This window comes from Vidua chalybeata, chromosome Z, assembly GCF_026979565.1.
Source record: "Vidua chalybeata isolate OUT-0048 chromosome Z, bVidCha1 merged haplotype, whole genome shotgun sequence".
Classification (NCBI taxonomy): Eukaryota; Metazoa; Chordata; class Aves; order Passeriformes; family Viduidae; genus Vidua; species Vidua chalybeata.
In genome coordinates, this window is record NC_071570.1 from 17,260,341 (window position 1) to 17,284,103 (window position 23,763).

The following is a 23,763-nucleotide window of genomic DNA, read 5'->3' on the forward strand; positions in this document are numbered from 1 at the left end:
AAGTTGCTGAAGTGTGGTCAGAGGCTTGAACTGCACATTGTTACTGCACAAAATGTCAGAAGCAGCTCCATTAAGTTCCCTGACTATCCAAACTCCATTAAAATCAAGAATATGTACTTGTAAGTTTGATAAATTTTGGATGAAGCTCTTATGTGTTTCTAAAGGTGCTTCTATGAAGCTCATTACTATTGTGATTAAATGCCTTTAAAGCAGTAAAGGCAGATTTTGCAGAGCTCTGGAGATCTCTCAGTATATGGAAAATGTCAGCCATGTAGTACCGGAGTGAGGAAATCACTGGTGAGTACCAACTGCCTGCCCAGACCTTCTTCAATACCTCTAAAGTGAGCTGATTTTTTATTCTCCTTATAGGTTTAGCATAGAAAGTCTAGCAACAAAAAGCCAGAATAATAACAGCTAATCCCTAGTTGGCCAAGCCTGTATTGTTTTCTGGCACAAGGTACCACAGTTCTACTCAGAGGTAAAGATTCCATATTATATTTTAGGCTGGAGTCCCAGACTTCATGCTGAATTTGACTCTCCCCCCCTTCTTCCCACCCAAGCCCTCTCCTTACTGCACTTGATGGCCCATGGGTTGACAAAACAAAAATAAGGATATTCCTGTCTCTGAGACACATTGCAAAATATTTTTTACAGGATGCTGCAAGAAAAGAGAGCTATCAAGTTAGCAGATCAACAGCTTGCATGTAGTTTAAAGGCACTGGGCTAAAAGTCCCACAAGAGGAGTTGGAACTAATCATTGAGTGCGTGCATGAGTGTTATAAGTGCGTGTGTTCCCCTTGTGGACTTGAACTCTGGCTCAGTTTAGCAGAATTTTCCAGAAATAAAACTGGACCAGCAATGACAGGTTCTGCTCCAGCCCTGCTAGTCTGGAAATGCCCTGAAGTAAGAAGTTTTCATAATAATTTCTATTCAGTATTAAGAAATCCTAGGCAGGAAATAATGTAATAAAGCGAGCTTGCAAATCCAGGCAATTATAAATAAATCTCTCTGTTTTTCAAAGGGCATGTCTGCAGTTCAAACGCAAGAAGTTCTGAGAATCTCAGAAAAACAAAGTTGCCCTTCATATAGATAGTAATGTGGGGCTCAATGTGGGACTTGTGTGGATTGTCACTGCTGAGCTGAAAAAGGTTTTGGATCAGAGCCATCATTTCAACTGGGTTCAAAATCCTATTTTACAGAATCAACATGAAGAGCTGCTCTATTCTTCAAATTACTGGGGAGAGAACAAGCTTAAGCCTGTACAGCAAACTGGATCTGTATTGGTGTCTGTGACACGAGGACTTGCAGCTTCTGCTGACATGGTATCTGCCCTTCAGTGCACTGCTGCCTTTGAGGTGACACTTTACAGCCAGAATTTTTCTGGCACAGCCTCATGACATTATCCTGTCACAGGCAATCTTGACCAGCACCAGGGATGAGACACAACTCTCCCAGGTCCCCAGGAATTCTGGTAGAGGTACACCACAATCCAACTATAATCAAAGACCATAAGATGATTTTCACAATGGCAAGGCAATTTGTAATTATGCTGGTAACAGCAGGTCCAGTGGCATGTGCAATCAGTATACTTGGTATTCAAGAGAAATATACCTTGCAAGTGTTCAGGCAGTGTGAAACAAACTTCAGTTATTAATGAGTACCCCAATTGTTAAATACAGCCATTGAAGTGGCTAAGATACACCTTCCAACACATAAAATGTGGCTGGCCAGATTGTAGATTTGTTGCTGCTGGTTGTTGCCTTATCTACCACTAATCCATTGCAACCAATTTGCAGATCCTGCTTGGTACCTGTCCCATCATTATCAGGTAGCCACAGCTCTCTGCTATTAATGTATTTAAATAAAGACCCTTATATAGTCTCACTCAACCAGCACAGCAGACACAACACATTGGGAATCAATGGTTCACCCAAAGCTCTAGAAGCAAACAGTAAACACCCAACAGCAGAAGGAACAGAAGAGAAATTTCTATTTCTTAATTTCCTCTCAGGGAAAAAGAAGTATAAACTTGCTCTGAAGCTACCCTTGACTTAACAAATAGAAATTCAACTAATTTTAAAGCTGCCACTTCTAAATAAGGATTACAGATGCTCTAAAGTCTTGGATGTAGGGAAAAGGCAACTCGTTACATGCAAATTTAATTAGGAGGAATCTTCCAAGATAAAAAAAAAATTGAATTTTTCAGGTTTAGTCATTTTTAACCAACCAATTTTTTTTTGTTTGGGCCACCATAGGAGAGTCCACAGATGTATGAACAAAGCTCTCTGTAGTTCATTCTCTGATGATACAGAAATCCAGAGGTTACTGCTGTGTAAGAGGTAACATTTAAACAGAACTCACTTCCAAGAGTTTATCAACAGGCAACAATAGGAAGAAAAGAAGCTTCTGTGATTATTCATATTCACTTACCATTTCATTCACACTTTGGTTTTTGCTGCATTTAGGTTTACATATCCATATTGAGTTGGAGCAAAAATTAGTTTTTCCTTTGTCCTTACATGCTTGTGTATTTCTTGAAGAAGGAGAAAAAAAACCCCTAACTTTGTTTTTTTAGTTAGTGCTCTTTAGCAGATCATTACTGAAATACTTGCTTTTCTCCAGAAGAATCACACCTATTGTCTGGATATCTTAGCAGTTCCAGGATTTGTCAGTTTTTGGAAGAATATCAAAACACTACATCAGAAAGTGATTGCAATGGCCATTCTAAGACAAAATTCATCAAGGCAGCTCTCCCTCATCTTCCTGGTAGCAATGTCCTTGAGAAACCAAGAGTAAATTCTGCTGCTGGACCCATTCTTTTCTCCTAGAACATGAAACACGAATTGTAAAAGCATTTAATTGAAACTTGTGACACATTACATTTGACTGCGATTCTTTCTAAGCTTTGGTGACTTCATAACATGCTTGAAATTGCTATTCAGAGCTCTCTTCTGTTGGGCTGTACAGGCTTCTTTTGTTGGCAGGATCCTCTGTTGGCTGGATCAATGAGGATCCAGCTGCAGATCTTTGTTATACCAGTGCCAGCAAAGATTGTCTGGTGCTTCGGCTGTTCCTTGTGTTATCAAGGAACAGATATCTTCCACAGTTCAAATACTTGAGAGAGGCTACTTGTCCCCAGGCTACTGCTGAAACAGCTTAGCTAGTCTATATGGTACTCCACCGGCTGCTCAGTGTGTGAGAGGAGTGCATGCAGACCCTAGAAGACATTTACGATGACAGAGAAAACTATCTCAAATGCCTGCAAAACACCTGGGTCTTCACAGTGGCTGGACCTCTTGCCACGGTCTTCAATGAGAACCACTAATCTGTTTGGCTAAGTACTCTCAGAACTGCCCTGCCATTGCAGACATCATCTTGCCATCCTCCCGCAGCAATAAAGCCACTGCACTATTCTAACAACTCAGGCTTTTAGGTGTGCTAAAGAAATACATGAACAGAGATTACTTCCTGGTAGCAGGAAAAAAAGAGAACCCTTAGAAGTCTCCAAGGTGTTCTTTTAAATTTGTTATTATTGTCAAGCCTGCAAATGACAATGTTCCTCCCTCCCTCTGCCACCCGCTAAGGGAGCTGCTCTGAGTGCTGCTGGTAAAAGACGTGTGCAGTAGATAAGTTGGTCAGCACTGGAGAACAGCCCTTGCTGTTTCTGCTAAAAGACTAGAACAAAGTACCTCTGTGGAAGTACTAACCTCTGTTAGTCCAGAAAGTAAAAAACTAGTAACTCAGGGCAGGGGAGTTCTAATAGTGCAGCTGAGGATTCTTTCACATACAAAAAACAACCACATTTCCCTTCCACTCTCCACCACAAAACTATTCCTACCTGGCATGATGATAGCAATTTAAGCATTTTGCTATTATTCTTATGAATCATGGTTCCCCACCCCACTCCTTTCTGTGTACTGAAAAGATGTCACACTGGTGGAAAAACTACCTCTTTTGTCTCACAAAAACTGAAATGCATCAACAAGAAAACAAAATTATGATTTGCTGCCTGCAAAATATTAAAACAGCAATTCAGTTGTTCAGCCCAACACAGGTTCAAAACATATGGCCAACAAATCAAGAATTCAGTACTTTCTGAAATGTCATCTCTGCAGAAGACATGTAGGTTCCAATGGACCATAAAAAAAAAAAAAAAAACTGCAAACAGGAGGCAGAAATAGCTGAACTACACAAGACTGAAATCCCAGCACCACGTAAATACCTTGACATATTTTTCAACAAATAATTTCCTTTTTTTGACCTGATTTCTGTCATAGTCCTGGCAGAAGAAAAAGATTATTACTGGAAGTTGTTATGGGGGACAAAACACCTGTATTATAATATGGGTTGGTGGAAACACAAAAGACGCTTGTTTGTAGAGAATTAATAAAACAAAGGCCATTCATTTCTCTACCTTGTCATCAAACAGGCAAGTAACAGCACTTTCAGTCCTCTTGTGTGAGCAAAAGACAGAAATACAGGTAAAAATCTCCTACTGGAAGTTACTGTCTCAGAGTTTTCACCATTAGATAATGTTTAAGTGTAGAAAAAAGGGATCTTGCGAAAATCAGCACACAATCCTCCTTGTTACCAGTGCTAAAGGAGGACAAGAACAGTCTCTAATATTAGACCAATTAATGTTGCAGGGTGGAAAAATGCAGAACAGGGGTTAACATGGGGCAGGATAGACTCCTGGTGCTCTCATTCCCCAGAACTGGAGTTGTCTTAAAAGGATGGCATGCAAAGAAATCAGATCCCAAGTTAAGGAATGGCTAGGAGCAGCCATGGGCCCAGCTGCAAATTCCTGCAGCTATGTCCCAAGTGTATCCCATATGGACAGTCAGGGCCCAAGGCAGGTTTTTTAGGCCTCTCAAGCCTGCTGAGGTAACCACTTAATCTAATTTTTACCTGTCTCATGCAGGTTTACTGTGCCAATGAGTAAAATTTCCATACACCAGATTCCAAACATGTGACACTGCTATCCTGATTAGCTCTGTATTTTGGGCTGAACTGGAAACAGGAGATGGTGTGTGCAGCCACATTTTGTATATTGAAGAGAGAAGGAGAAACTCTATCATGAAGTCATGATACACAGGACATACAGCACAGTCACCTATTTAAAGTAGAGCAGATTTTCCCAGTCTAGACACACAAACACACACACACACACACACACACACATACAGAGCCATTTAAGCATTGGTGTATCTTGAACCACAAAATAGAACCATGGACTAGTTTGGGTTGTAAGGGACCACTAAAGGTCATCTAGGTCAACCCCCCAGCCATGGGCTGAACACAGACCTCCAAGTACACCAAGTCTGACTTCTGACCAGCTACAGGTAACTAGAGTTAGCTAAAGGTAACTAAGCTTGTTAGCTGACTTGAATTCACTCTGCAGCACAGCAAAATAAATTCTTAGGAATCAACAAATCAGATTTTTTTAAAAACTACTTTCAGTATTATGTGGAAGTAGATCTTTAAAGAGAAATTTAGTACTCTGTAAATAATAAACATTAATATAGGCATTTCTGGGATACAGATTTCTTTAAAAAATAACCTGTAAAATTAAGAGAATGTAAAAGAGAAAGTTGTCCAGTTTTGTGAGAAGAAATGAAAGGCTGTTTTTGGTCCTAAACAACTTTTTTGTAATAACAAATTTAGTTAACAGCCTTCTTAAAAATCCCCAGTTTTATAATCATTGGATCTGATCCTACAATTACAGCTATTTATATGCTGTTTTATTTATGCAGTTGTATATGCTATTTTATTTATGATTTATAGTGTTATTCTATCACATAGATGAAGTAATTTTATGGTCTTAAATACAAAACCCCCACCAATAACAGTAATAGTAATAGTAATAATAATAATAATAGTAATAATAATTAATAATAATAACAATAATAATGAAAACACTAATACAATTAGAATTAGGCTTGATTTATCAACAGAAGAATAGCTTTTCAAGTTTTATGTAGAAAGCAGAAAGTAAAAGTAGAACTCTTTTATCTTGCTTCTTCAGAGAAATTTAAGGAATCAATAGGTCTTACACTTCTATATGTACAAGAAGTCAGTTTGTATATAACTCTTCCCAAATACATTTCTCATCAATTGCTTAGACTAGTATGACTGGTTTTGACTTTTCAGCCAAATGGTGCTGTTAATTGTAGCGTCATTATTTTTTTTTCCAGAATTTTCTGCTAAAGTTTACTCTGTCTTTCATGTATCATGGCTACACTTTTCCCCCTTTGATTGGAAGCCTAACACTGTTTCATCCTTTCAGCAGATAGTTTAATTATGGACTCAATTACATGAGGTGAGGATTTGGCTATGATATTGATGGGACATGCTTTTGGGAAACTACACGATTTACTATTTGTCCACATATTTAATGAAAACCATAAAAATTGCCCCTGATCTGGTCTTATACAGTAACACACAGATTCTGACATCTGTACTGGAGATAGAAGCAGCCTTGAATAATCCTTGATCATCCATTAGAGGAAGCAAATACTTTCTTCCTTGCCAGAGTTAAGAAAAAGAATATTTTTCAGAATTCACACAGAAGGCAAAAATTATGTTGAGAGAGAACTAAGTATGAAGACTATGATAACAGGAAGAAGTGAAAGGGATGAGGAAAACAGAAAAAAACCAAAAATTAAAATATAATGCTTCCCTTGTATCAGAAAGATTAAAATATTGTGACAGGGAAACCCAATAACACAAAGGAAGTTAGGAAGGAAGTTAGGAAAGAAGGGAAGGAAGTTTGGAAGAAGGAAGTTCAGAAGGAATTTCAGAAGGAAGGACGGAAGTTCGGAAGGAAGGAAGTTCGGAAGGAAGTTCGGAAGTTCGGAAGTTCGGAAGGAAGTGCGGAAGTGTGGAAGTGCGGAAGGAAGGAAGGAAGGAAGGAAGGAAAATACCTATGTTGCTTCCTTTTCAGAGAGATTAAACAGAAGGTGTGAGCTGCATGAAACAGAGTGTGCAAATCAGTATTCCAACACACATGCTCAGTGCTGCCAATTTCCTTTTTTTTTTTGCTGTGATAATGTGAAGTGTGATGACAAGGAATAAGCTTGATTTCAAATAAAAGGAGGAGCAGGCTGTTCCTGAAGGACTGCACCCTGTGGAAAGCGACCCACAAAGGAATTTGTGAAGAGCTGTGACTCCCAAGATAGACTTATGCTGAAGAAGTTCATGGAGAACTGTCTCCCCTGGGAGGGATCCCACACTGGAGCAGGGGAATTATTTCTCTTCCTGAGCAGTGGCAAGAGCAATGTGTGACGAACTGATTGTAACCTCTGCTCCCCATCTCCCTTTATTGCTCACAGGGAAGAGGAAGAGAAAAAGAGGGAGAGGTAGGGAGGAAGATGTTTTTTGAGATTTGTTTTACTTCTCTTTTTCTTCCTCTGATTTTTTACTGGCAATAAATTCAATTCATTTCCCATGTCTGTTTTGCCCATGATAGTAATCAGTGAGCAACCTCTTCCATTCCTTATCTCAACCCATAGGCCTTCACTTAAAATTTCTCTCCCCATATGGTTGCAGAGAGCAGCTTTGGTGGGTACCTGGCATCCAGCCAGGATCAACCCACCATTCTCCAACTTTGCAGCTTCAATTGCTGTATGCAGAAATTGCTTATACTCTCAAAACCATAAAAAATGATCTGAAGTACAGGAATTTATTTTGCAAACAGGGAAAATGAAACTAGAAACTGGAAGTTTTAAATGTGTTGTCCTCAGCATACCCATTAATTCTATATATAAAGACATTTCATAATGTGGAACTTCAAATCACTATTTCTTTAAAGACCATTCTATTGACTTCAGCATTGAGGTTCAAGCAAGTTGTATTACACCAATGGGACATATTATAAGCTAAGGTAAATTCAAAATGAGACCCAAAGATCTGAGAAGTAATCTTATTTCTTTAAAAAGAGGAGAAAGAACACCCAAATTATGCAGATATTCACAGAGGAAGGGATTTAAAATATTCAGGAGGAACAAGAAGATTGTATTATATAACATTCTGAGGTGTTTTTTTTTTTAATGCTGTTGTTTGGTCTGTGTCACTATGCGTTTAAGAGTAAAACTACAGAGAGAAAAAAATTATGTTCAGATATTAATTCCTATTAATTGCTTAGGCGTTTCACACAAAGAACAAAAGCAAGTTATACATCTCTTCATGGGAAAAATGCATTTATATAATATGGAAAGATACATGTTTATACAATATGGAGAGAGGCAAAATGCTTGCAGCTTGCATGATTTCTGAACTATCACAGTCATGGGTACTGGCCTATGTCTTGAAGTATATCTGAATCAGCTACTGAATAACTTCTCCAAAACTCTATCTCAGTAAATAAAATCAAAAATATTTTTAAGAATCACTAACCATACTCCTGGAATCACAGATTCAGGGATACAGCTTATTCTATACATGAATTTGGCTTTGCTTGCCCTTAATAGAATCAGATGTCTCTTCTGACTTTAACTACTAAGTGGCCAGCAGGCAAAACAAAGGCTTCAGCTCAAAATCTCATAATTAAACAAAGACTCATAATATGCAGCTAAGGTACTAGTAGTCTTAAACCTCCAAACTATATGAAAAATAAAGGATAGATATGAGAGAAGGATCTAAAATTTCCAAATACTGCACGTTTTTACAATTATATTCTTGTCAGTGAGAGTGAAATCCATCACCTTTAAATCAGGAGTGAGTACTGAGGCACACAGAAGCAATACAACTCATCTTTAATTTCAGTAATCTGAAGAACAGTTGGTGACCACACAATAGGCTATGGGTTGACCCAAGTCTTGTATACAAAGAAATACATTTCTACAGTTAGTTAAGAAAATCAATACTGTTGTTTGACCTACTGGGAAAAATACTCTATGTCTATGTAAGCATACACTGATCTTAATGTCACTTTTACTTATTCAGGACTCTTGCACATAATTAAATAAAGATATGCTTTATGTATAAAATTGTATCTCAAGAACATCTTCTTGGTTCTCATAACCCTTGGATCAATGCAAGCTGATAGGAGGGTAAACATAAAGTTGCTTTCAGTAGTTTTGCTCTGAGCAATCCAGAAAACATATCTCTTCACCTTCAACATAGTGCAAATGTTGCAAAAGGCCTGTTATTATAGAATCATAAAATATGTTGAGTTGGAAAGAACCCATCTGGATCATCTAGTCGAACAGTTGTCCATGTGCAGGACACTCCAAGTATCAGAACGTGCCTGAGAGCACTGTACAAATACTTCTTAAAGTCAAACAGGCTGGTGCTGTGACCACTTTGCTGGAGAGCCTGTTACAGTGCCCAACCAACCTCTGGGTGAAGAATCTCTTTCCTTATATCCAATTTAAACCTTCTCCTACTCAGCTTCATGCCATTTCCCAAAGTCCTATCACTGGCCATGTAAGTGAAGAGATGGGTACTTCCTTTCCCCCTCATGAGGATGTAGAAGGCCACAAAGAAATTTGCCCTCAGTCTCCTCCAGGCTGAGCAGAAAAAGTGACCTGAGCCACTCCTCATACATCTTCCCCTCAAGGCCCTTCACCATCTTTGTGACCCTTTGGACACTCTCTAACAGTTTAAAGTCTTTCTTATATTGTGACACCCAAACCAGCCCCCAGCACTCGAGGTGAGGCTGAGCAGAGCAGAGCAGGACAATCCCCTCCCTTGCCCAGCTGGCAATGCTGTACCTGATGCTCCCCAGGACAGGGCTGGCTCTCCTGGCTGCCAGGGCACTGCTGACCCATGTTCAACTTGCCATGGACCAGAACCCCCAGGTCCCTTTCTGCAGGGCTGCTCTGCAGCATCTCATTCTCCAATCTGCATACAAAACCAGGGTTGCCCTGTACCAGGTGCAGAATCTGGCTCTTGCTGTTGTTAAACTACATAAGAATCATACTTCACTTTAATCTTCAGGGCATTATATGGAATATACATCTTAGGAGACTTAATTTTTGCAGTTGTGACAAATGATATGTATATTATTACAGTTGTCTGCTGCACTGCCCCAAATCATGCTGTTCCGGAGCATGAAAATGTTGCTTTTCTTCCAGGATCATTATGAACTCTCACAAACTACTGAGACCCATGATTATTATGTTTACAGTATGCCAACCACTTTAGGTAAGTGGTAGCCTGTAGCTCCTACTGCAAATGAATAGAAATAATTTCTGAATCACATTTTGTCTTCTCTGAGGTTTACATGCATTCCCTATAATTACAGAAATAAGTTTGTTCACACAAATGCTACAGAGAAAGAATGCCCCACTGGTTCTTCTATAAAACTATAGTTTCTCAATCTTTTAAAATAACCTTTATAGAAGCAATGGAATATCATTGCTTTTAAAGGAAGCTCACCATTTATTATGGCAAATTCCATACTCTTTACCATTCTGGACTACTTATGTAGAACTAGCTATTGCTGTGATAGATGGTAAAGCAATTTCTCTCTTTTAGCATATAGTTAGGACAAATCTAATTATGGATCTTTTAATGCAGTACCTCTACTGTCACAAAGATATGACAAGGCTAACAGGGATACACTGAGACAATAATATTTCAAGTTGTTTTAAATTTAACACACCCATTTTTCAATGTGAGGAATACAGCATGAGCATCTATAGTTGAATTTTTTTTGGTCATCCTCAAAAATGCAGTTATTGTAAATATATGGCAAATTTGTTGAAGAAACTGAATGCTGAAGAACATGAATGCTGAAGAACTATAAAGTCATTTATGCATTAAATGTTATTCTACCATTTTAGGGTATATAAGAAAAGTGTTAGTTTAACTAAAATTACTCAGGGACAGCAGTGCTAGTATATTATATCTATTCTCAAGCCACAGAAAAATAACATCAGTGTTTATAGTTTTAGCAGCACAGTTACCTTCAGACTTCCAAGTAAGAATGCCATGAGAATGAGAATGAGTTTGTTTTAGATGGAACTCTGTTTCTAAGGGAAAGATTTTTTGAGAAAAAGTATGCTTCATATTTGGACTAACCCAGAATTCAGCATGCTCATAAATCCTAGGCCACTATATGCAAAAAACTTTGAATCTTTTTCCCATCTAGATTTTTGTGCTTTTGTGCTTCAGGTTTTTAAAATATTTGAAAACAGAAAACAAGACTAAAAATAGTCTGTCTCATTAGGCAATCTAGAATTTTGAGATGCATCTCCTTGGTTTATGTCAAGAGGTCTAGATGATTGCATTCTTCAGATCACAAATGAAATTAACCCAGGAACTATCTACTCTATTTCATTTACTTCAGGACTTCTTCTGGCTCAGAACAAAAAATCAAAGAGAAAAGAAATAGGAAGGAAAGCTTCCAAAAAAAATCCCAAAAACAAAAACAAAAACCAAAACCAAAAACCAACCCCAAAAAAAAAAAACTAAACAAAACAAAAAAAAACCAAAACAAAAAAACAAAACAAAAAAAAAAAACCAAAACCAAAACCAAAAAAAAAAAAACCCAAAAACCAAAAACAGTTGAAAATATGTTAGAAAGCCAACAACACAACAAGTTTACATACATTTTTAGGTCACTGTGCAATGAAACATGAATCTACACTCAACTGTTTTTGAGACTTCGGTGTGCTCAGAACCTAACAGAGATGGTGAAAAAGTCCTTCCCTTCATCAACCAGTAGTCTACATGTAGTTTAGAAGAATAAAGTCTAATGTAGATAGAGTAAGTAATTTAACAGGAGCAATGATAGAGCATCAATGTATAAATAAAAGCACAAAGGTAATAAAAAACCAAATTAGGATTCAAATAAATTGGTTGAATGACCAAGAGATCTCCACACACTGTGAAGTAAAGGGTCAAAAAGCCCCCATTTCTCATTGGTAACAAATAAGGAATGCTAAGGTCCAAGGGGATGTAGCAGCTTGCTTAGTCCTATAGAAGGAAAGGCAGTTTTTTCATTTTAGTGCCTCATCTACTGCCATTTATGTTTCTGATTTACAGGGAGCAATAATCCTTAAAGATAATGTAATTTGATGCACCCTGAAGACTTTGATTATCTAAATTAAAAGCTACAACATTATTTTATACTTGGTGCTTCAAATCAGATATGCTACTGCAGCTAACTGTAGAGAACAGTTCAAAAACATATAATAAAATCCTTCAAAAGAACCCCAAGGGAGCAGCATAAAGTGAGAAAATAGTATTTGAGATTATATATGTCTCCCCATCCACCCCCACCAGCCCCCCCAAAAAAATAATAAAAGAAATTAATTTAAGTAAATGAAACCAGATGATTAAAATAAAGACCCTAAAATTACACAAGTATGGAGGAGGAGAGGGAGTGAGCATGTGAGAGAGATCTGAGGAGGGGAGTCATGAGGAGAGGGGCTGAGGCAGGGCTTCTTTCCTTACTTGGCACAAGCCACTGATGCACATGTCCAGGGATTCAGTGTAGCACCGTGTCCCATCCAGAACTTTTGGTGCCAGCTCCACAACCAGAGCTGTTCCTCTGGCCTGGCACTTCAGTGAGCATGGGTTGTCAGGGTCATTAGAGATGGGAAGCCACTCATACAACTGTCCCTGGTACTTGACGTCGTTGTGAGCAGAGCACTGCTGGGCACGAAAATCACCTGCTTCTGGTGGGCAGTCCTGCAGAAAAGAAGGAGGAGAAGATTAGCAGGCTAATTCAGGACTGCCAGTTGCAGTATCATGCAGCTGGCGGTGTTCCACACCTGCCAGATGGAGACAGTTTCTGTTTAGACGAAAAAGTGATTGAAATAGCTACAGCTACACATATTTCAACAGATGATTATACCTTTCTTTCTTCTTTCCATGAAAGTATTGAAAGAACACCAAGACCATATGTAAATGGGAAATAAGAAACGCACTTAAAACTGTCTTAACCACAGCCTTGTGGTTTAGCAAAAGAGGGTTACCATGCTCTTGCTGAATCTCATTCTACTTGTGCACATATGTGGAGAAACATGTGTGCACAGCCACTCTGTTTCAGACAAGTTTTACCCTTTGTTTGAGGAGAAAGAAAAAAGAACTATGTGATTTGTTTCTTTATTTAAGCTCTTGCCACTAGCTTTTTTTTTTTTTTGTCTCAGTGACATAAATCAGTTGCTGTGACAAAATGAATCAGAAGCATTTGATAGATATTTGCATTTCTTTAAGCTAAGATGTCATAGCTCACATAATTAGGGACTTCCAACTGAGAAGATCTTAAAAAAAAAAAAAACTTTTTAAATTCTTCAGGAGATTTGTGAGACATATAAATCTAACTTTGAACTCAGTCTATTGATAAAAAACCAAAGACCACTCATACTAGAAGACCCATACCAAAGACCCATGCATAAAGTATATTGTTGACAAGAATTTTAGGCTTTTCTTATCCACATATACTTTCATGCTGCTACTTAGCACTGAAGAACATTAGACAGGTTCTCAAGAGAGCAAGAAGATCTTCAAAATCATGAGTCTTCAGGCAAAATAAACATGAGTTTTCTTTTTATTTCCTTTCCAGTATTTGATCATTGAAGGATGATATTTCAAGTCTTCTTTTGCAAGCAACCACAAAGGCTAGGGGTTCACTACGGTTTTCTTAGAAGTAACTTGCATTTCTCGCATAATTAAAGGAATATAGAAGCTAAGCTTTATAAAAAACATTAAACATGATAAGAACTGAGACCAAAAAAAAAAAAAAAAAAAGCGCAAACATTGGCAATATGACTACCTCACATTATTAAGATTGCGCAGTCCTCCACCTTACTACCATAAGGAGATCAACTCCTGGATGATATCTGCTAAAATACCAGATGAAAGGAACAGTTATTACCCCTCCGCGTGAGGACTATAACTTTTTTAAATCCTAAATCATAGACAATCCTACATGTTCGTTGTAGGCTTGGTAGGAAAAGTTTCTGATGTACACACAATCACATAACTAGACAAAATATTTATAGGATATTTGTATTCTCTGTTTGCCCTCAAACTACTTTTTCCTATTAGACAATCATTAATGACAGCCTAATTCACAGACTTCTTATGCTCCTAGTCAGGAGAGTCTTATTGCTGTTGAGGGATAATATATCTTAGATTTAAATAATCACCTATGTTTCACATATATTTTCTTACCCCTTCATTCACTAACAGTTTTCTGCATTTTTTTAAAAGGGCAAACTATTACAGCTTTGGATATAAAAGCCATGGAGGCTGCATGTTACTTTGTGACATTAATGGATCATTTTTTATTATTAAAATCTAAAATAAAATTTGTGTTAAAAACTAAGCTTTAAAATGTCCTCTCAAAGGAACATAGCACAGTTTTGGCTATGAATTTACCATTTGTAAGCCCTTGGCTTAAACCCAGTTTAGCCATTTTGGTCTCTCATTCACTGTTGGAATGTGATTATGGCTATTTTATCTGAATGTTGAATAATCTTAGATCACAACATTCCAAACCTTTCTTCTTGTGAACTATACACACATACAAGCTGTGGCCTTAAGCACAGATTGTCATCTAATTTTCTTTGTACCATATGAGCCAATTTTCAACTAATTCACTTTGTGTTTGAGTCTGAGGCACCCCAAAAGTAAAGGGTCAAACTCCAGTCAAAAGTTCTATGATCTAAGTAGAAGGCAATAGTCACAAAAGGTTCAATGGAATAAGGCATAGGAGAAAAAAGGATGTGGGTTAAATCTATCTCTAGAAAAATATGTATCAAAGAGCAATAACCCAGAGCTCATTTTTCCTTTTTGAAAGTGGAGGTTGAAAGTCCAAGCCTGTAACTGGTATTTTACTGCTGGAGAACTCAGTTTTTTCTGTCAATATATTAGAGAATATTTTAAAAAAAAGCTGCAAGTATTTCAGTTTGATTTTAAAATATAAAGAAAAACTGAGGGGCAATCAGGATCTTTTTATGATCTGGGCAAACTTTTGATACAAGACAAAGTTTGGACACTGAAGCAAGAAGAAAAATATGTGGGGAATTCATTATTCCTCTACAGCTCTGTAATTAGAGAAAAAGTGGTCTTTGCTCTGCTCTTATACAAAGGATGAACAATAAGACAGTTACAGCTTGACCTAAGATCTGGTTTAGTTCTATTTTTGAACAAGAAAAGAAGAACACAGTGGCCTTATTTCCTACCACAAAATCTTCTGGTGCCTACCCTTCTGTGAATTTTTCTGTCTGTAAATGAATACAGTCAGGTCTATTGGCTTGGCAGATAGCCAAGATAAGGCTCAGTTGCAGAAATCCAAGCCAGCTCTCTACTTTGGTTCAAGCTTGGCTCTACCTTCAGAACTTCCTGGCTTGTAACAGCTTTATTTTTACAAAGAGAAAAAGGCCCAATAAAACATACGACACACAGAATTCATAATCCTGCTTTGTGCAGAACTCAATACTATGTGTGTTGTGTTGGATTTTACTTCTTAATCAAAGAACTAAAAAATGTTCTTCAACATAACAAGACTTCAGGACACGGCAGGTGACTAGGACTAATGTTAAATACTTCCAGTCTTTGATATTGTGGTCAAAATAAAACAATGAATTTAAATAGCAGAGCTTGTGGTTAAAAAAGTTTTCATGTGAAACTTGAAGCAATTAAGAATACATGCAAGCAGTCAGAAACACATACACACATACTTATCTTAGCACATAGATGTGAAAAAGGGTCACAGCCTGGTACAGAAACTTTTCTCCTGCTGAAATCCTGAATCCTAAATTTACCTGGAGGCATTGGAGATGACTTTCCCTCAGGAAGGATCTTTTCTTCTGCTTTAAAAAAGCACAAGTACTTGTGTGTTCATGTATAATACCTCCACAGGCTGTATAATATTTTTTTATGCCAAAATGGACAGTATTGAGAAAATTTGTGTTCTGAATTCTGAACATTTCTTATTTTTAGAAACAGGGCACTGAGACTGAAAATATAGGAGCTGTACAAAACTTAGCATGTTCTTTTGTTCTTTTTTTTTTTTTATCTTAAATTTACTATTTTTTGTTTGTATTATATGTCAGTGGAGATCAGAACCTCTTCATGCTGACATTTGTGCAAATATCTGATCAAAGCCCAATATAAGTTTTCAGCCTATAAATAAGTATTCTAGTTGCTGAAACAGAATATAAGGTAAAACCAGTGTTTTTTTGCATATATTTTCAAGCAGTAAATTGCTATCTTCTTCTAAATACTTTGCACACCTTTAGATAAGGTCACTTGCTATTTTGAGGCAGTTTTGCTGTGCCTTATTTCTGCTAGCTCCTGGGCAGAAGAAACTATAGATTAACTCCAAAAAGTCTTCTTGAAAAAAATCGGCCTGCTTTTGGTACTTACGTGATGGTTTAGGGGAAGGGGACCCTCTATGGCTGCCAGCTAGTGCTGCTCCTTTGGCCTGAGTGAAGTCACATGTTGGTCCAGCTAAGGGTCTGATTCTGGGAGCTGTGTAATAGTATGTAGCTTGCCTACGTGCACAACAGATTGACAGACACTTTGAGACAGCCAGAAGTCATGGGCCAAGTCAGTGTAGCAGTGAACACGAGGTAGTACATCTCTGCATGGGCTATGTAGTTCTGTGAGGAATTTTGCTAACCACATCTGCATGGCCTGTGTTTGGCCTGGAGCACGTGGCAGCCCTGGTATCTGGCCACAAAACTACTACAGTCCTGCTTCAGGTTATTCCAATTTTGGTACTATAGCCAAGTCTTACCCATTTTGTTTTCTTTTGGAAATTATTTAACAGCCCCTGCAGATATGAGGAACTGCTGCTATTGCACTCCTTGAAGAATCAGAAAGAACTAATAAACTTGAAAGTATCATCTAAGTCCATTTATCTTCAAACTTCCTTTTCATGAAGACCTTTTAGGGATGAAAAAATTCCAGTAAATAGGAAACAACTGTTCCTCCTTTAATTCTGTGAGTCCTAGGTGGGTCTTTTATGGATTTTAGCTCACAAAGGCTCATGAGATATTACTGAAACACTGAGCCTGTGCTGGATACCTATAATCTCTATTCATCCTCTCAGGTCAAGACTTCCTGTATTGCAATGAAAAGATATATAATTTTAAAGGTGATCAGAAAACCTGTTGATCTATGAAACCCATTTTAAAATATACAAGGGAGTTTCATCCTCACTTCTTAGGCATGTAATGTGGCCCATATTATTATGGCTTCATTTTCTTCCTCACATTGATTTTCTTTTTTTTTTTTTAACTTGACCTCCTATTTTACCCTATTGTAATTCATAAGGTCCATGGAGTTTTGCCATGTTTGAATCCCATTCAAAACAATTTCCACTAATCAACAATCCAGTGGAAAAGATAAGATGAATCCCAGATGTCCCTTGATGGTGATAGGTAGATCAGATTTCATGGGACAAAAAAGGGTCAGCCTTTTTAAAGTTTACTTAGTGGGTGAAATGTAGAAGATCCTATCTAAGCAGCGATAGGTGGAAACAGTTGAGGAACTTTAAAACAGTTTACAATATATGTGCTTGTATATTTGCAGAGGCCAAGAATGATTTACTATACCTGGAGCTTTTCCTCTGTACAAAAAATGACTAAAAAACTGGACTACTCTGTGCAGCATCTGACAGAACAGCTTATTGAACCAGTTCCATGAAGTACTCACAGTGTTGCAGCTGCACAAATTTCCCTAATGAGAAAGAAAACCTGAAGTCCTCAAGTAGGGGCTTGTCTAAGACCAAATAAGAACTTTAGATAAAAACACAGAGACTTAGGAGATCTAGAGATTTAACAGAAACTTCACTCAGCCTTGAAGACTTGTTGAGTGCCCTGCTTGAATTAGCTTTCTTGCAGCCAGGTTTTTCAATAGTCTTGAAATGAACTTAGAAATAACTTAGGATCATACTTAGTTGCTTAGATTGAGAGGGGCTCATACTAAAGCCTTCTCTAAGCACTCCAACACATTGCAATATCTGACAGAGGGAAGCTTGAGAAAAATAATAGGAACAAAGAAAATGGGGAAATATCAGCAAATGTTCTCAGTGTTAAATAAACATGGCATGGAGATAAGAGCTAAAATTGTCAGTGAACTAAAAATGCAAAGTTCCATTAATATTTGTCATAACAAATATTTATAAAATATTTTTTCATCAAAAGAATGCCTTTTTTTGAAAGTATGTTCCCATTTTAGCAAATAGTTCAATAAGCAGCCATCCATGAAATTTTAATTTCTTTTTTTTGTCCATTTCTTTTAAATATTAAAACAAGCATATAAATTAGATACAGTAAGTTTAATTTCAGCATGTAAACTTCTAAGAACTTCAGTCAAAAATTACTATAAGTACATAATATTAAAGCATACTTTTCTAAAGGCATCGAGGGTGCCATATTATCAAACAGCTCAAAAAATGAGCTGTTCAAATAAAAAAAAAAAATTGTCAGAAATACTGAATTTAAAACTCTGATTTACCCAGAGTCCTGACAAGTCATGAAATATTACTGTAAGGGAAGCAACTCAGGTTATTTGGGCTATGAAGTTTCTTTACACCTTTACAATAACTGGACACAATGTGGGTTTTTTGTTCTATTTTTTAACTGTCACAGATTCACAGTTATGCTTGCTGAGAAGATTGCAAATCCAGAAGTCGAAGCTTCTGTCATTTGCTAGATACTAAAAGCACTTGTTTCCAAGTATGAAGAAATAATTTCTAGATGGCACACTGAGGTTTTAAATTGCAGCCAATCAGAAATAAGATGGAAGTTATTAAAATTTGTTAGTTTGAGGAACAGACTGTAGTCACAATAATTTATCTGAGTTTAGAAGAATTTCCACTTAAAAAGTAAACTTACATTAAATAAATTGTGTGTTTGGAAGGAGATATGTGTAGTGCCTATAATTTGTTTAAAATTTTCTTAATATTTTACTGCAAAATGTAAATTTGGAGGTTTGATTGCAAAATGGCATTTCTAATCACCACTGGGTAGAAAAATTAAACTCTGCTAATCATTCTTGTAGGTCTGATAATATGTACTTGGTGATGATACTTCTCATACACATAAGCCAGTGCTTCTGAGAATTATGTACTTATATGGAAGTTTAGGTTTGACATTTTCCAGGCTGGGGTTTACAGCATGGAAAGAAGATTGTGTTATTTTGTAGAAAGTAAGATGAACAACACTGGTACTGGTGTACAAAATGCAGCATGGCTGATAAGAAACGGGGATGGAAGTAGCTTGTCTGAATGCAAGCCAAAAAATGGGGGATGACATTGCAGCTGGTACTTCAGCCAAATGAAGAAAGTGAGGTATATATTAAAAGAGTTGCAGGTGGTGTTTACAAGCTTTGGTTGCCTGATTAATGGGATCTACAATCTACAAATTTTATCTTAGGCTTAAAAGGAGCCTTGTTGAAAGAGCTAGTAATGTTGTGTGGCTTCAGTGTCAGTCTCATATTTTTTTCTTTTTCTTTCTCTCTTCTTTTTTTATTCAGAAAGCAGTGCAATGAAAGGAAAAATATCAGGGAAAATAAAAATATTTTCAGTCAAAAGAAAAATTCTGATAATTGAGAAGAAGGGCATAAAGACAGTATGTATTCCAACAAACAACCTTCAGAGTGATTTTCATCTAAATGAAGGGAAGAGAAAGCAGATTACAGCAGAGTGGCAGAAGGACTAAAAAAGAGAAAGGGCATATGAGGTGGCATGACAGCCTGGTACAAAAGCTGGAAAGCACCTGGTAACCAATAATGCACATAGAAGAAGGGAAAAAAAAGTGTTGTAGCTTGGGGAAAAAAAAAAAGGAAAGAGAACAAGTAAAAAAATCCTACTCAGAATTTGGAATTATATTTGTTTATTTTGCATTATGTTCAGTACAACAACCCAGACAGTTGTTTTCATTGCATTCAGACTGATTTTCTAAAGAAAAACAAATTACTCCCTTTCTCCCTCCCATGATTACATTCTAAAATGGCTGGAAATATGCTTAAGTCCATGTGAATAAGAAAAAAAGCAGATGCAATTCAGCCCTAAATCATCTTCATAGTCTCTCATTCCTTCTTTTACTATTTACACATGTGGCTTCATACCCATAATCTTTCCAGTTTCTGATCAACAACAGGCAATGCAAGTGGCAAATATACTGGACTGGATTTGTTCTTTTAAGGACTGTTCAGAAGCTTTATAGACAGCAGTATCAGTCTTTGCTACAGTTTTATTATGCAAAATTATTCAGCATCTCTGGAATAATTAATATAGGCCAATGGGAAAACAGGCATGCCACTCTCTCCCATTGCCTCTCTTTTTTCTTTACCTCATTTTTTCCCCTTCTGTAATTTAATTTCAGGATGAATTAAAGCCAGCTGTTACAAAATTTTGCAAATGATAGTGCCTATAAAACATATTCATTTCCAGACTCCAAAACTATTCTTCCAATTCTCCAATTTCACATTTCAAATAATTTGCTTTTAGTATATATAACTATCCATCCTTTCCTGCAAGAAGATGGTCATTTCAAAAACACATCAGTTCACAGAAAGGCAGCTTGCAAAAAACCAAAAACACTGGTTATTTTATGAACATCATTCCTCAAGCTATGCACAAGATAATGGTAATGAAAGCTTGGAATGGGGGGGGATTCTATCTCTTTTGCCTTCAAAGACTGTTGTATAACAGATGAAAACATAGGTCTCATGAGCCTGGAATTTCCATTCTCTAAATTTTCAATGTCTTTTTGGATGAAATCTTGAAAGGCAAAATCTGACTTAACAAAAATACACACAATATTGTGGACCTTTTCTAGTGCAGAATTTCACAACAAGCTATGAACTTAATGAACTGTTTTCAAGATCCAATTTGTGTGTATGCAGATAAAATTTGTATATGCAGATCCAATTTGTGTGTATGTGGAGACAAAAAGTAGACTTCATTAATGACAAAGAATATGATTTAATTTTTTGTTTTACTATTCTGAAAGAGACAAAGCATTTTTCAGTCTTAAGCTGCACAATTCAGTAACAGAATGGATTTCAGAGATGCATGTCTGGGGTTCCTAAATAGCTTTAGATTTACACTGCACAAGCCATTCTTACAGTCCCCCAAAACCAGTTTGAAATTGCAAAAGCAGTCCTGTGTCTTCATATTCCAGAGGAAAAACTGCACTGATTTCAGCATAGTAAAGCTGAAAGCTTGAAGGCTTCATTTTGGATTATTTGGTGTGAAATAATTGAGTTCTACATCTGTATGCCTCACTGCTAGAGCTGGTATTGCCAAATAAAAGATATGTAAAGGAATTGCCTGACAAAACTATGCAAGATTTTATTTGAAGGAAAACTGTTCAGGTGCACATTTGCAAAGCAGAACCTAAGCTAAAAATAACGTCTGAAGAAATATTCCTTATTCTGGAAACTCAGTGATTCCAAAATAATGGTTGCAACCTAGCTAAAGCCCCAACCTTTCAATCAGAGTGATCCAGTAACCTAATGGCAGGAGAGCAGGACGTACTCTGTCTCACTGCTCTTAACATACACAAGGGCAGATTAGACCCAGAAAGACACAATGTGCATGCAATGCCTAACCAAAACAAAACAAATGGGTTTAACTGTAGTCCAATTAGCCTTTAATTAACCTTTAACAGTATTTCTTTGTTTCTTCCCTTTTTTTTTAATTTTTTTTTTTTTTTTGTGTCATAGAGCCTGCAACTTGACTAGCACAAGTCAAACTTCAAATTCCTTTCACAGATGTGGTGTAGCCTAAATTCTTCAGAGGAAAATTGTACTGCTAATCTGCCAGCGAATCTATTTACTACACCAGTTGCCGTCAGTTAGGGAAGGTGAAGGCTAGACTGATGAGACATTTCAGGAACTTAAATGATACAATCAGAAAAAATTCAGAGGAATCACAGAATTACAGAATATTCTGAATTGGAAGGGGCTCACAGGGATTATCAAAGCCCAGCTCCTAAAGAACTGAGAAAAATCTTACTGCATAGGAGACTAGAACTCAGATAGAAGCAGTTTCTTTCATTATGAACTGTGGTTTATTGAAGAAAAAATAAGCTAAATATGAGCAAATATATTTCTTTTTTTTTTAAGTTAAACTTTTAAACTTTTTAAACAAAGCATGTATTGAAAAGCTTCTGACTATGTCCCTATCAGGCATCAGAAAGCTTGGACCGGTGTACGTTTGATTTCATTTTCCATCTTTACTGGTAAAACTGACATTTCTCCATGTAACTTGAGAGCCTTTACTATTCTTGGCACCCAATAAAACTTTCCATATGAAAGCCTCTATTTCAATTTTCAACAGTGAAAATACACTTTCACTTTGTTGAGACAGAATTTGAAGTTTCTTACTTTATTGTATTGAAAACTATATTTGCCACATATTAAAAAAAACAGCAAGAGTCTTTGGAAATGCCAAAACACTGATACAGGCTATATAAAACTGCTTTTCTAAGACACACAACAAAATTAAAATGCTGTGAGGGCACAAGTGAACAGAAATATATAGAATCATAGAATCACATATCTTCTACTAATTTGTCTTCAATTCTTAACAGTTTAATCCTCCAGCCTGACAGACTAACCAACATGAACCAGCTGGTTATCAAAGCACTACTGGGAACACAAGATATCATGATTCTGCAAGGGAGCAGAAGAGCACCTCTGAAGTTTCATTGACTCTCTATTTATGTGGCTGTGAATGCAATCCCTTCCAGACAGTATTAGCATCAGGCTATGCCATAATCTCTCCATATTCCAAGAAATTGACAAAGGTTTGCCTACAGTTCTGGGTCCTGTGGTATGAAAATAGTTTAGATACCTACAAGATTCTCATTAGCACTTCATGAAATTATTTGCAGTAACATGGATGTGATTATCATATGTGATGATTTGTATCACTTTGAAGCTATAATTCACTTACCACATTGCTGCATGTCCTGTACCGGATGTTTCGCCCTTCACAGGTCCTGTGTCCAAAAATTAAAAACAAACCCAAAAACATTAATAGCTGAATAAAAAAAGCCAACACATAATGTGTTTACTGGGTCATTAACTTCCCTATATGCAATTTTAATCACCTACTCCCCTACCAACCCTCTTCCTCAAAGTAAAAGGTTATCTGTCCCTATTGAGGAATGAAATCTACAACTCCTTGGTTTCCTACCTTTGCTTTAAAAATTACTTTCTAGATGGTAGCATCAGCTTGTAAATGAGAATACAGAATTTAGCTGAAGAACAACATCTGCATGACATGAATAATGTCTTGTGTCTCCATGCAATTCCTCATGATTTCACAAAGGCATAGCTCTGAGTCTAACTGGGTACACACTCTATCACTGGCACAGTCTGAGCAGGCAGGCTTTTGGGCACTGGGATGAACGAACTATGCCTGCAGCAACATAAACTCAAAGTATAGTTTGGGTTCAAAGGGGCCATCTACTTCCAATCCCACTGCCATTGATAGGGATATCTTTCACTAGACCAGATTGCTCAGAGCCTCATTCAACCTTGCCTTGAACACTTTTAGGGAAGGGGACACCCAAAGCTTCAACTTGTTTCAGTGACTGGCCACCTTCACATTAAAAAAAAAAAGAAAAAATCAATATATTTAACTTAAACCTACTCTCATACAGTTTAGATTTCCCTTCTTTCAGGCTAGCATGACATAGCCTTTTCCCAATTTGATATGAGGGAAGAAGGATAAAGCTTCCCCTCAATTCACTGGTGCAGAACAGCATTCAAAGAGCAACTAGGCCCAGTGAGGTCAAAGAGAGCACATAGCCTGATGTGTGCTCTCCATGACTCTCCTCC

The 23,763-nt window shown here is 37.1% G+C and overlaps 1 protein-coding gene across 1 annotated transcript in view; it reads right to left on the reverse strand.

Moving 5' to 3' along the window:
* ADAMTSL1 (ADAMTS like 1) overlaps positions 1-23,763 on the reverse strand; it is a 402,694-nt gene that overhangs the window by 127,898 nt on the left and 251,033 nt on the right. The window contains exons 4-5 of the mRNA XM_053932922.1: positions 22,874-22,919; positions 12,403-12,639 (exon numbers count right to left, since the gene is read on the reverse strand). Of these exons, the coding sequence (XP_053788897.1) occupies positions 12,403-12,639; positions 22,874-22,919 (283 nt within the window). The remainder of the gene's footprint in view (positions 1-12,402; positions 12,640-22,873; positions 22,920-23,763) is intronic.